At 49.3% G+C, this 13843-nt stretch overlaps 6 protein-coding genes across 6 annotated transcripts in view; 5 read left to right on the top strand and 1 right to left on the bottom strand.

Annotated features, from left to right (window-relative positions):
• Window positions 1-3104, top strand: part of FPRO_11332 (uncharacterized protein) — a gene marked incomplete at both ends in the record, with an annotated part of 3798 nt that extends 694 nt beyond the window's left edge. The window contains 2 exons of the mRNA XM_031232393.1: window positions 193-1810; window positions 1862-3104. Of these exons, the coding sequence (XP_031082334.1) occupies window positions 193-1810; window positions 1862-3104 (2861 nt within the window). The remainder of the gene's footprint in view (window positions 1-192; window positions 1811-1861) is intronic.
• Window positions 3105-4290: 1186 nt separating this feature from the next.
• On the top strand, window positions 4291-5295 carry FPRO_11331 (uncharacterized protein; the record flags this gene model as incomplete). The annotated part of the gene is made up of 1 exon (XM_031232392.1): window positions 4291-5295. The coding sequence occupies one exon, from the start codon at window positions 4291-4293 to the stop codon at window positions 5293-5295; it is 1005 nt and encodes a 334-aa protein (XP_031082333.1).
• Window positions 5296-5736: 441 nt separating this feature from the next.
• FPRO_11330 (uncharacterized protein) lies at window positions 5737-7215 on the top strand (the record flags this gene model as incomplete). Its single annotated transcript, XM_031232391.1, has 9 exons — window positions 5737-5847; window positions 5901-5941; window positions 5994-6131; window positions 6183-6249; window positions 6306-6333; window positions 6383-6395; window positions 6447-6873; window positions 6931-7015; window positions 7067-7215. 9 exons carry the CDS (start codon window positions 5737-5739, stop codon window positions 7213-7215), a joined length of 1059 nt encoding a protein of 352 aa, XP_031082332.1.
• A 1262-nt stretch (window positions 7216-8477) lies between these two features.
• Window positions 8478-9746, top strand: FPRO_11329 (uncharacterized protein; the record flags this gene model as incomplete). The annotated part of the gene is made up of 1 exon (XM_031232390.1): window positions 8478-9746. One exon carries the CDS (start codon window positions 8478-8480, stop codon window positions 9744-9746), a length of 1269 nt encoding a protein of 422 aa, XP_031082331.1.
• Window positions 9747-10004: 258 nt separating this feature from the next.
• FPRO_11328 (uncharacterized protein) lies at window positions 10005-11138 on the bottom strand (the record flags this gene model as incomplete). Its single annotated transcript, XM_031232389.1, has 1 exon — window positions 10005-11138. The coding sequence occupies one exon, from the start codon at window positions 11136-11138 to the stop codon at window positions 10005-10007; it is 1134 nt and encodes a 377-aa protein (XP_031082330.1).
• An 814-nt stretch (window positions 11139-11952) lies between these two features.
• On the top strand, window positions 11953-13734 carry FPRO_11327 (uncharacterized protein; the record flags this gene model as incomplete). The annotated part of the gene is made up of 1 exon (XM_031232388.1): window positions 11953-13734. The coding sequence occupies one exon, from the start codon at window positions 11953-11955 to the stop codon at window positions 13732-13734; it is 1782 nt and encodes a 593-aa protein (XP_031082329.1).
• Window positions 13735-13843: the final 109 nt, after the last annotated feature.

The raw sequence follows: 13843 nt of genomic DNA, 5'->3' as shown, positions 1-13843 counted from the left end.
CTGCAACCTCTACTCCTGCAACCTCTACTCCTGCAACCTCTACTCCTGCAACCTCTACTCCTGCAACCTCTAGCTCTACAAGCTCCAGCTCTATCAGCTCTAGTGCCTTATCCTCATCGGTTTCTGCCAGTTTAACCTCTTTTTCTAGCTCTAGCTCTATCAGCTCTAGCTCCACAAGCTCATCTGCTTCAGCCAGCTCCTCGTCTATCTCTGCTGACTCCTCTGCTTCTGTTAGCTCCTCTATTTCAGCTGTTTCCTCATCTGCTTCAACCTCTGCCAGCAAGTTAGACTCAAGCTCCGCTGCTACGTCCACTTCAGTTGAGCCTACCAGTGAGGAGTCTGCTTCTGCCGAGCCCACCTCAGCTGAGCCTACCAGTGAGGAGTCTGCTTCTGCCGAGCCCACCTCAGCTGAGCCTACCAGTGAGGAGTCTGCTTCTGCCGAGCCCACTTCAGTTGAGCCTACCAGTGAGGAGTCTGCTTCTGCCGAGCCCACCTCAGCTGAGCCTACCAGCGAGGAATCCACTTCTGCTCCTGAGCCTACAGGCTTCTCGACCATCACCACTTCTGAGTCTCCCACCACCACCTCGGCCTCCATAGTCAGCTCTCAATCTGTGTCTCTTGAATCAGGCGTTACATATGGAAACAATGCTGCACCCGTGGATGAGGATGGCAAAGTTGTCGCCGTTGCCCTGTCACCTGGCGCAGACGGTACGGCAGCTTTCGCTGTCGCTGTTCAAGCCTCCTCATCCCCCAGTGACAGCTCCACAACCGTCACATTCAAATACACTGTCAGTGATTCTTCTAAGCGCTTGCGCTTTAAGCGCGCCGCCTTCGAGGGTTGCACTCTGACCATCACGGTTGATGGCAAAGAGGTTTACTCCGGACCTGTGGAGTCGACACCTGCGACTTACAGCAAGGCTAGCGAGCCGTTCACTTTGGAACAAAACCCGAACATCAAGTTCACCCAGACTTGCGGTACTGATCCGGTGAACCTGTCTGTTAAGGACATTGCCCTTGTCACTGCTGCCGTTCCTATCACTACCGGTATTGAGACCGGTTCCACCACTGAGACTGCCACTGAGACCGGGACTGGCTCTGCTACCGAGACCAGTTCTGCTACCGAGACCAGTTCTGCTGCTGAGACTGAGACTGGTTCAGGTTCTGCCACTGGCTCAGCTACTACCACTGGCTCAGCTACTACCACTGGCTCAGCTACTACCACTGGCTCAGCTACTACCACTGAGACTGGCTCTGCTACTGAAACTGCCACTGAGACCGAGACTGGCTCTGCTACCGATACCAGTTCTTCTACTGAGACTGCCATTGAAACTGGAACTGACTCGGCTACTGAGACTGAGACTGGCTCGTCTATCAAAACTGGTTCTGCCACTGCTGCTGACACTGGTTCTGCCAGTATAACTGAGACTGGTTCCAAGACTGGCTCGGCTACTAAGACTGGTTCTGCCGTTGAATCTGAGACTGGCTCTGCCACCAAGACCGGTTCTGCCATTAATACTGCCACTGGCTCTACTACTAAGACCGGCTCTGCTACTGAGACTGAAACTGGTTCCAAGACTGCCTCTGCCTCTGCCACTGTGAGTGGTTCTGTCACCGGTTCTACTTCTGCTTCTTCTGGCGCCACCAGCGTTCCTGGCAACCCTACCGTTGTTGGAGACTTCACTCTCTTCGGCTGTGCCCGCTCTTCTAATGGTTTCCCTACCTTTGACCTTGCTGCGTCCAGTGCTTCTATGGACCTCAACGTTTGTGCTTCCCTCTGCTCCGGCAAGGCCTATTTTGGTGTTTACAACACGTAAGTCCTTCTCAATCTCTCTCGGTGAACCCCTCACTAACAGAAACTTAGTGACTGCTACTGCGGCGAGGAAGTTAGCTCCGCTAGCGTGACCCGTGTGGCTATTGACCTTTGTGATACTGAGTGCCCTGGTGACAAGTCTGCGTTCTGTGGTGGTAAAGCCGTCTCTAGCCGTATTGTGCGCCGTGTCGTCCCCAGCAACATCTTACTCACTGTCTACATTAAAGCTGTTGCTGCTGACACTGTCACTGAGTTGGCTACCATCACTGCAACTGTTTCTGGCACCACCACTATCACCACCGAGGTCACCAAGACCGTTGCTGGTCCCAACCCTACCACCACTGTCGTTGAGGAGATATACATCTGCATCAATGGCAAGTGCACTGCGCAGTCCGATTCTGGTTCTCGTGTTGTCTACATCATGATTGAGGCCAACGGTGCCGAGTGCGATAACCAGTGGGTTTATATCTCTTCTCCTTGCTCATGCCAGGGTGGGAAAGAGTATGTCGCTATTTTCTGTTCTGATGGAAGCTGTACTGGCAAGACTGTCTATAAGGCCTCTGAGTGCCCTGATTGGTATAACTATGAGACCTTCTTTGTCCCTGCTGACTGCGGTTGTGGTAAGAAGGGTGAGGCTGCCATCAAGTTCACTCCTTGGGAGAACAACTGGGGTACTCCCGAGAAGTGCAACGAGGAAGAGGTTCCTGTCTGCACTGACTGCACCTACGCAACCCACTACGCCACTGGCAACCGTACCACCTCTGGTTCCAACGGAAGCTCAGGATCTGGATCTAGCTCTGGTTCCGGCTCTGGTTCCGGCTCTGGTTCCTCTTCTTCTGGTGGTTCTGGCTCTGGCTCTGGAAGCTCAGGTTCTAGCTCAGGTTCCTCTGGTGGTTCTGGCTCCTCTTCGGGTGGTTCTGGTTCCTCTTCTTCTGGTGGTTCTGGCTCTGGCTCTGGAAGCTCGGGATCTAGCTCAGGTTCATCTTCTGGTGGCTCTGGCTCTGGCTCCTCTTCTGGTGGCGGTTCTGGCTCTAGCTCTGGAAGCTCAGGTTCTAGCTCAGGTTCCTCTGGTGGCTCTGGCTCTGGCTCCTCTTCGGGTGGTTCCGGCTCTAGCTCTGGAAGCAACACTCCTGACAATTCTGGGAATGGCAGCCCTGGTTCTGCTGCTGGTACCGCTGGCTTCTCGAAACCCAGCCAGCAGTCCGGCCTCCCCGTTACTGCTGGTGCTGTCAAGCAGACTGGCACTTCCATCGCACTTGTCGCTTGCGTTGCTGTTGTCGCAGCGCTCTTTTAAAAGGTATCTACTATTGTCTTTGTGAGACATCTACCAGCAGTGTGTGCAGTAAGATGGGGCTCAGGCTCGTACCTCTGGTCTCATGCACTGTTACATTTTAATTTCTCTTCAATTTCCTTGTCTTGGCTTTGTTTGCGGCCTTTCTTTCCTTTCGAATTCACTATTAGGATATCAGTGTAGCAACTTTATGGTCTTGAACTGTATAATGATGCCTCATACATGTCCAGAACACTATATTCTACTTTAGCTATAAGTTAGTCAAGGGCCAATCTCACTTTCTGGATGGAAAGCCTTGATATAAGATTTTTACTTTATAAATAAGTCTGTATTTTTATTATGCTTGCCTTAAATGCTATTCACAGAAATTTTAATTTAAATTTCTTAGTAGTAAGAAGATCGATATATGGCAGATCATCGACAATATAATACAGCTCGGGACAGGTCAGTCCTTTGCAATCAACCTGGTGGGCACGATCCTTCAGCTTATAGGTCGTCCAAGCTCTACCTGGCCAGCCAGTAGATTCTATATAGACAACAACTGGCCTGTTGAAAGGCTTGTCGGTTTAGAACCATAAATGCAAGCAGTTATATACCTAAAGATATAAAACGACTTGTGGCCCGTAGGGGTTTCCAAGGATCCATCGTCTCGAAAGATGGGCTTCTTATAGGGGCAAAGTTCAAATCTAGACTCAGTAATTCTCTCAAGGTAAGGGTGCAGGTAGTTTAAGCTTTAAGATTAATAGAAAGGGAATAACTGAGGTTAAGATAACGTCAGGTCAAACATATACTATTACTCTCGCCTAATATTCACCAATAAACGAGGTGTTCCAACCTGACTCAAGTGCTCGTCATCGTGCTTTCGTATTGTCGACCTCTTAACTGCCATGTTCAAGGGAGAAACAACTCCAACCGGAGGTACTCCATAATTAGTATACATACCCACTATAAGTTTAGTCCCGTTACCTTGATTGGTTGATAAAGTCCGCTGTCTCTGAGCCCGCTCGTCAATCAGTCCAAATCAGGCAAGTGATCGTCAGCTTCTAATCAAGCCCATATTTTTCCATCTCCATGCTTCGCTTTTCGCTACTTATATCCCGCTTCAGCGCTCTTTCACAGATCTCATTTTACTTTTCCCTCGATAATTTAACTCCTCATCATTATCTCATCCCATCGCGACTTGGGCAATATGTCCAGTAAAACAAGCTTGGTCTTTGTTCCCGGCGCATGGCATAAGCCATCATGTTACAGCAAAGTAATGGAACAACTACAAAACCAACATCATTTGACATGCATTCCCGTCACGCTTCCAACAACAATGGACGACCCAATGGCGTCATTTAAGGACGACGTTGACGCCGTCCGTGGGGCTATCAGACAGGAAACAGAAAAGGGCCGTGACGTGATTGTCATTACGCATTCCTATGGAGGAACGGTTGGGAACAGTGCAGTCAAAGGTTTCTCCAGGCCACCCGAGTCAACCACATCAGGCCAAAGTTCAGTATCACCATCGACCTCCCGCGAGCGGGTTCCAGAGACCGGACACGTTGTCGGTATTATCCCCATCGCAACCGGATTTTGCTTCACTGGACTCACCTTTATGGACCACTTTCTCAACATAACTCCGCCGTTCTTTCGAGTCAACAAAAAGACTGGATATGCAGATCTCACAGTCCGCCCTCAGAAGTTCTTCTACCATGATCTACCACCCGCCGAGGCAGACCACGCGACCTCTATGCTCACCACGCAAAGCCTCAAAGCACTATTTGAAGGTAGGGAGTACTCGTACTCCGGGTGGCTAGATGTGCCTGTATGGTTCATTGGAACTGTTGAAGATCAGGGGCTGCCTATCTTTGTTCAGAGAGCTCAGATCGGGATGGTGAGGGTGCTGGGTGGTCGCGTGGTTTATACCGAGCTGAAGACAAGCCATTCACCATTTCTGAGTCAGCCAAAGCAAGTTGTGCAGATCGTGCTTCAGGCTTTTGAGTCTTTCTCCGGCACAAGAGCTGACGACACGCCCGAGACGCTCGAACTGGCAAACAGGCCGTTCATTCCTTTAGTGAGTCCTTGGCTACCTTTAACATGGTTTCGGTATGGACTGCCTCTGGTTTTTGGGAGTCTTATAGGCTGTACTATACTATTCTATAGAAGGGTCACGGGTTTGTTTCAGTCCGGGCAGATAAAGAGGGACTAGACAACTTAGGACGATGTAAATCGGTAGGGAAAAAAGATCTCCAATCAATGTTTAGATAGTATAGCTTATTGGTTCAAGGGTTGCATGTTCAATTTCGCGTTCTCCTGGACATTTTAGATGATACATAGAGCTCAATCGAGGCTTTACTATCTCTCTCATCCCAGAAGATGCAGCTGCATCTGCGCGACTTGATTTGAGCATGCAGCCTATTCCTGATACAGTCTTTATAAAATTTTCTTTTTGAGATGTCAATAGCCGTGCTTACATCATGGCATGATCTGATAAAAATGGCTGTTACTCAGCCCACCATGATGCAACGTCAGCGCAGTTGGCCATTGGCGAGGCCAGGGTTCCCCTCTCCCTCTCACGTCCACTCTATTCAAACTGTCAAAATATCTCTCGCAATCATTTTGATTCAGCGTCGCATCGCGATAGTTCTTCATGTCGTCGCCAAAGACTAAATCACCGACTGGGCCGTCATCCCCGGCCTCTGGGCCTAGGTCAGCGCCGTCTCCACAGGCCGAACTCATTCCCGCCGCTGACAACGAGGATGTGAGGTTTTGTGAGATGTTGCGTGCTACTAGCTATGCTAACTTAGTGGAAAGGATGTTCGAGACGACGCCGACTCGACGCTTGAAACAGACGCGTAAGATTTACTACTACCGGCATGATCAGCCCATACTGACAGCAATCTTTAGTGACAGCTCAACTGCCTCTGTTTCTTCCAGTATCCTCCACTACAGAAGTATTCAAGGTCGCACGTTCCATAGCGACAAATTCGTGACTGAGTATTCTTTTCCGAATGACGAACAACAACTCGAGTCTGTTGATATTAGGTGAGAGATGCCATCCTCACCCTTGATGTCGCCTGCTCATTAAATGCCCAGCCATCATTACTTGACGGTTCTGCTTGACGGTCAATTATACCTAGCTCCCATCGGAGATAACGTCCAGGTATGTGGAGAATGAGTTGCGGGTATAAATGATCATAGATGTTGATATATGAAAAGAAAGCGCTTGACGTAGGCACGGGAAGTGGTAAGTCGGTGTAGAGTTGATTCATGATCATAGCTAATGAACCGACTAGGGATCTGGGCAATGTAAGAAGACTACATGCTCTATTACACGAAGCGATGCTGACACACTTGCAGAGACTTCGCAGATCAGTTCCCGCAAGCAGAAGTAACAGCAACTGATCTCTCACCAACACAGCCAAAATGGGTCCCCCCAAATGTACGTTTCGAGATCGACGATGCCACCGAAACATGGACTTGGAAGGACAACACCTTTGATTTCATCCACATGCGTTATCTCTTTGGCGCCATCCAAGATTGGACTGCTTTGTACCAACAGGCCTACCGTGTTTGTACACCAGGAGGCTGGGTTGAGTCTGTTGAGGCCGACATTCATTTCCGTAGCGACGATGGCACAGCTGAAGAACAAGAGGTCTATAAACTGTGCAACAAGCTTTATGAAGAAGGTGGCAAAGCGATTGGTCGAACGTTCTTTGTGCATGACTTGCAGCCGAAGGGGATGGAAGACGCGGGGTTTGTGGACATCAAAACAGTGGACTACAAGGTGAGCGCCCGATTGTCCAGTGTGCTCTTACAAGACTGATTCCATGCGCGATTACAGATTCCAATTGGGGATTGGCCCAAGGACCCGAGACTTGCTGAGGTCGGAAGATTTGTCAAGCTGACATTGGAGAATGACATGGAAGGTATGATGAGTTTATGCTTTGTTTCTGCTCTATGCTCACAGATTGTCTAAGGATATACTTTACTGTTGTGGAACAATGTGCTGCAATGGCCAAAGGACGAGTATCAAGTGTTCCTGATGCAGAGTAGAAAGGCTCTGCGTAACCGCAAGATTCATGGTTATTTTGTGGTACGGTATGTATATGGCCGCAAGCCAGAATAATTCACGGCATAGCCCAGCGATTATGCATTGTCCCTCAAGTGGTATTTGGTTCCAATATTCACTTTATAAAGTCATTTGTTCGAGTGAAATTATTGAAATCGCTCAAACACTAAAAGTCCACCATCATCATCAAACATGCTTATTAACACCCAAGCCGGTCAGGGCAGCGATAAGAAGGTTCAAGGCAAAGCTCTCAATTGAACAATTATGTGAATGGAGCTATGATATGCAAGAAATATACCACTATGTTCTTGAGACATGCGAATTACTTAAATTTGCATAAAGTGTTTCAGAATATACTCAACTATATGCCGAGGACCCATCGTTTCACGTAGGTCTGGCATTTGAAACCAGATTTGCACGACTCTCAGGTGAAGTTCACTGGACTGTAGTGAGACATGAAGAGTAAATGAGAGAATCTCACAAAAGGTCATTTGTGTGACTTTTCTCAATGTTGTTGGTAGCGAAGTCATGGAATTAATCAAGCGACGTTGCCAAGCTGATTCATTAGCGTTAGTGTGCATTCCGCTGATGAGATGAGTTTAGAGAGCCTGACTCCGAGGCTTTGAGACGTCATTGAATCGCATGAGAGATCACGGGATTAAATTGCATTTCGATACTGTAATCGGGGTTACTGGCTGTAATTTGTTCTAGAAGTAATAATTGGTGCGAGCCCCATAAGGAATTTCGTCATGTGAAATGGATTGCATTAAGCTTGATGACATTTACGTTTTAACGAGATGTTTACGAAGCACGGACGACAACAACGCCTTCTCACCTCAACCTTTCAACTCATGTACACACATCAATTCATTGGTCTGTACTCAGTATTGCCTCTCTATGAATCTCATGGTCTATCGTTTACTTTGAGCATGTCTTGGCCTGTTCTCAATTGACAATTGTTGACTCTAGGTTAGAATGCAACCTCGGCCATGTCTACCCCACCTCTTTTACTGGAGAAAACTATCCTAAACAAGTCAAGCCCATAGTGAAATCATGCAGTAATATCGGCTAAGCCCGAACTAGGCACCGGCTCATTTGAAACAATGAAGGGGGTAACGTCAAGCGAGCAATGCAACGCATTCCTCGCCCCTTTTGCCCCCAAACCAAACATGGACCTGTAAACAAACACAGAGCAGTCAAAACTTATGACTGCTTTTTACAAGCAGCCAGAAAAATAGTGTGTGATGCAATCGGTATCTTTGATGCAACCCTTTTGATCTGATCTTGGAAAAGAAAAGAGAGAGTCGTAAGGCAAGACAATGGCAGGCAACAAGACCAGCACCAGCAACAGCAACGATAAACCTCTGTGGCGACCGCTGGCCCATAAGCTCTCCAGCCTGATCCCGCTGCGACGCCTCAATAAAGCCAAATCCAAGCCCGACGTCAGGTCCGATCACGCTACGCACTCCAATGCGTCCGACTTTCGACTTGATGTCCAGTTAAACGGCATCGAGAGCCTGCGCCTTCCGAGTAGTTGGCTCTTCCAGCCCAAGGACGCCGACAAGCAGCAGCAGCAGCCTGTCGACGCGTCGTCACCGAGACTTAGTCATCACTTTTCGCGGAAGCCAGTCAATCGCAATGAAGGCTCCCGGCCATTGACTTTTATCGACAGCAGCGATGCAGACCAGCGCCACGCTCGGGCATCGGCGCTGGAAGCCCTCAACAGTTCAGATGCATCGACTACGCCTAGTATTTTGGACCGTGGGCGACCGGTCGAGGCCAGGCATTTAATTCACCAGCCGGCCAAGAACCTCAAGAACCATCGCAAGTCATTACCTCTGGACCTGGAGACTATGTTCCAGGCCCCTAACGAAGATCACGATTCAAATGCACTACGCACCGCCACTATTCGCCTGGTGCCGAATGAAAGTCTCATCACCGCTCCATCAACTCCATCTGTAAAAGAATCGCCAAGATGGACTGCAGAGCGTGAGGCACGGTTAGCCATGCCCCCACCACCAAGGCCACTCAGCACCAGCCCAATTGACTCATCGTCTACTGCTACGCCCTCCAAGCCAATTCAAATCCCACGAAACCCTCAATTGGCATTAAAGAGACCCACCAGCCTCGGGCCTCCCCCCAAAGCTACCGAGTCACCCTCATCAGAAACTCCCCTCGCAAGAGTCAACTCAAAGCGACCAGGCGCACTAAGCGACCGCCTCGCCTGGATGCGCAAGCTAGAAGAGAAAGACACCACCAAACCAAACAACGACCTGACCGTGCTTCAGAAACGAGCTGGCTCCGTTTCCGACAAGCTCGCCATGTTCGAGAAGAAGAACCTCTCCGTCACATCCGCCTCCTCCAAGCGCCTCCAACTCCCAGCGCGCAACACAAGCAGCCAGTACTCCGCGTCGGTGCGCGAGTCCATCTTCTCAGCGGATGGCAGCGCTTACGCCCCGTCGCCTCGCACGTCCATGGACACGGCGCGGACGTCCTCCGTTATGAGCTATTACGACGATTCCTTCCGAGAGAAACTCGAGTCAATCGTCGGGCAAGAGCCTGAGGCGAATAAGCAAGCAGAGGAGTGATATTGATTCCTCACTCAGTGTTCTTGTCGGCGTTGATGCGATGATTACAGATCAGAATGAAGATGATTTAGAATGTATTTATTGATATTATTAGAGCAGGCTTCTTTCATACGATGGCGTTGATGACTTATCTTAGATATGATTTGAGAGTAGAATCTCTTTAATATACTGCACGCAATGTGTCACTTACATCGAGTTGTCTTTGCCACGTTTAGTTATACAAGTTGCATACAAGCTACAGAGATGATAAGTACTGCCTCAGACCAACTGATGAAGAACATCCTTTCCGTCTAGCCATCTCTCGACATTCTCTGCCTGTTCAGCATACCAGTTATTCATAATACCCTCCTCCACGTACCCCATGTGCGGCGTTAACAGAACCCGACTCTTACCTTTTCCCCAGTCCTGAGAACGCCATGGGCTATCTGCAGGCAGAGGCTCAGACTCAAAGACATCCAGTGCCACGCCGCGGATGAAACCGTCATTCGCTGCTTCGAGCAGTGCCGCCTCGTCGATGAGTGCACCACGCGAGGTATTAACCAGCAACGCCGACTTCTTCATCGCCTTGAGTTCCTTGGCGCCAATAAGACCGCGGGATCGCTCACTCAAAACGTAGTGCAGAGTGACTACATCAGCAGTTGCAAAGAGCTCCTCCTTGCTCACTGCTTCAAATGTCTTGTCGCCATCCTCGTCCACAATAGGCAAGCCAAGCTTAGCAGCCATTTCATCAGCCCTGGATTGGTCCAAGCTGCTGCTCCAGCACTTGATCTTCATACCAAAGGCCAAAGACCCGATTCTCGCCACTGCTGCTCCTAGCCTTCCCAGACCAACAACCCCCAGAGTCTTTCCGGATAAACCAATAGCCATATCTGATTGCCATCCACCAGCTTTGATGGAAGCATCATCTGCCGCAATGTTTCTAGCAAGAGCAAGAATCATGGCCCAGGTATGATGAGTGGCAGGATGGCTTCCTCCTTTGCGGATGTCCTGCTTATGCAGCGTTCCGTCACTCCGCCCGCGACCTAGCGCTGAAGCAACAGTGATCCCCAGATCCTTGGCAGTCTCTAGATCAAAGGTCTCAAACTGAGTACCGGTACATAACAGCAACTTCAAGCTGGGCAGTTGGCGTAGTAGCTCTCCAGAGAACGGGGTTCGCTCACGCATGGTAGAGATGATTTCGTATGGGTAGAGCTTCTCCACCAGACTTCCTTTTTCCTCTGCAGTCCGCTGAGGAAGGTAGGTGCCACATACGTCAACTTGTAGTTTTGAAGGCTGCAAGTACGCAAAGTGCTTCGCTGAAATCCGAAGATAGTCATCCAAGATTAACAGGGAGGGTGTTGATGATTTTCCATGGAGTGGAACCCCACGAGCGGTGCGGCCAAGCGAACGCATAGTGGGAAGCATTTTAGTTGAATGGTCTTTTGCAGTCCGAGAGGATTCTGTTGGAATTTTAAAGAGAATTTCGTTGACTTTGAGTCAATTCAGATAAATTCAAATGATTATAAATGATCTGCAGCGACGCTTGTTAATCGAAAGCCGACCCAACTCGGCTCGGCCGAGTCAGCTCCGAAAGTCAACAGACTTGCTACCGGGTAAATACAACAATGGAGATATTTTCATCACGACTACTTATTGATCACCAGGTTGTATGATAATGAACAACCGATGCTATAAGATACATTCAACAGATGGTCTACTCTATTGTTTTTCATTAAAGCTGTATCATTTTACGACCCCGATAACATAGCAAATAGCAAGAAGCCATAAAACTTCAATCATGAGCCGAACAACACTACCAGCTGCTGAAGCTTTACCCCAAACGCAAATCAATCTCCAGAAACTTCACCACTGTCATGATGCTACCTGTGAGAAACAACTGCATTATTCTCAAACAAAAATTCACTGCTTCGGACACTTGTCCGAACGTCCCCTCAATGTCCATCGTCATTTACTAAGGTTAAGCTTAATCGTGCTAGCCAACATCACCCCCACAGGATCTAACCTGTACTGAAGCCTCCCCCGCGGGGAAGTGGACTTCGGCAGCTCTTCATGAAGCCGATTGCTGCTGTAATCGGTATATCAGGCACCGAACCTCGGGCTTGGCAGATTTGGTTTACTTATTTAAGCTTGCACCATGCGCTGACTCTCGTCATGTAGGCAGTGCACGGATTCCCAGTCTTGTCGCGTTCCAATGCATCTTTTGCGTATGTCGAGTGCCCTTAGGGCAGCAGGCGTGGCGTTGCTTGCCATCACCGCCACTGCTTCTTCTACTCCAGCCAAGGATTGGACGAGTCTGAAGCTTCTCACCAAGTCTGCTGATGCTCAGGTACAGACAGTTATTGACGGTAAAAATGCCTCATTGACTGGCTCACCGAGATCACTGACGCGTGAGGTTCGTCGACTCGTCACACCATTTGTCTGGCCAAACTCGACCTACTACCACGATGAATCTCTGTTGCCACATATCGAGGAGATGCTCTCTGTGTTGGTAAAGGTCCAGCATGACGACGGGACTTATACTGTCGGCAATAGACACTCCCCGCCAGACACTGGCTTCTTGATCGAAGACTTTGGCATCATGGTACGCATCCTCGAACGCGACGATCACGAGGCGTCGCAACCTTTCGCCAAAGCCATGCGTGGTATTCTCAAAAAGGCTGCACCTGGTCTTGCAAAGGGCGGGATTCATACCCCCAATCATAGATGGAAGATTTGCAGCGCCTTGGCACGCATCTCCAACATCATTGAGGACCCGAGCTTGACTGAGAGGATCGATGAGTGGCTTGCAGAGGGCATCGACATCGACGCTGATGGCATCTACTCGGAACGCAGCCCAAACTACTACTCGGCCGTCTCGAACCCTTCTCTATTGACGGTAGCCCACGAGCTCAATTACACAGAATTGGTCAGCTTTGTCCGCAAAAACCTCGAGCTTTCCATTGAGCACGCAGAGCCAAATGGGGAGATGGAGACAATTCAGAGCCGTCGACAGGACCAGTCTCAGCCTCCAGGGGTCAACATGGGCAACTTTTACCCACAATTCCGCGAGCTTGCTCTGCTGGACGAGAACGGCCGATTCGCTGCAATGGCTCGTCTAATTGAGAAGCGAGTTGGACCTCAATTGGGCGATTTTCTAGGCAACCTCATAGAACGCCCTGAGCTGTCAGCAGAATTACCCAAGTCAAAGCAACCATTTTCCGACTTCAAGAAGCACTACAAGTCAGCAGGTCTCGTGCGAGCCAGACGTGGAAAGCTCACAGTGTCGGCATTTGGTGGGTCGGATTGGTATACCATGGACGGAAAGAAGGCCGAGTTCTACAACCGAATGGGCTCGGGCCTTTCGACTAATCCGACCATGTTCCGAGCCTGGAACGGAAAGGCTGTTCTTGAAGCCGTGCGACTTAGTGCTAGCTTTTTCAGCATGGGTCACTTCCGGTCAAATGGTGTTGAGCTATCCAAGGATGGTACCATCAGGTTGGGGAGCGAGATCGAAGTTCCATACTACCTACCTATTCCAGCCGACAAACGCGACGACAACGGGACATATGCGCTGTCCAAGTCGGTCGATGGTCGTTTTTACGCTATGCTTGACTTTACTAACCGCCCAACCAGTGTTCGTCGTCTCAAGACCGATGTTGAGATCAAGCCTACGAAGAAGGGATATGATCTCGATTTTGAAGTTACAGGAGAGGACAACGTCGAGTTGACCTTTGAACTGACTTTCAGAGAGGGTGGAAAGTTCAAGGGAGTGAAAGAGATACTTGATAGCGATAACACAACCATATACCATCTCATTGAAGGAAAGGGAGAGTATAGTATGGGCGATGATAAGATCACGTTTGGGCCAGGGAATGGAAATGGACCAATTGCGGCTGATGCTGGTGAGCAGTATAGTTGGCACGGTGGCAATCTCACTTTACAAGGGAGCCATGTGTACATCACAGGCAAGACGCCACTGAAGTATACACTGAACCTAGGCTTTGCCTAGATAGACTAAGCAAGAGGCAGCTCTTGGGTGAATGAAAGGTAAATAGTTGGATCAATTATAGCTAGTGGATAAGCATCACATGTTCACCATTTCATGAGGCAGAGTAGTT

Source organism: Fusarium proliferatum (assembly GCF_900067095.1).
Source record: "Fusarium proliferatum ET1 genome assembly, contig: FPRO_scaffold005, whole genome shotgun sequence".
Lineage (NCBI taxonomy): Eukaryota > Fungi > Ascomycota > Sordariomycetes > Hypocreales > Nectriaceae > Fusarium > Fusarium proliferatum.
This window is presented reverse-complemented; position numbering and strand designations above follow the sequence as displayed.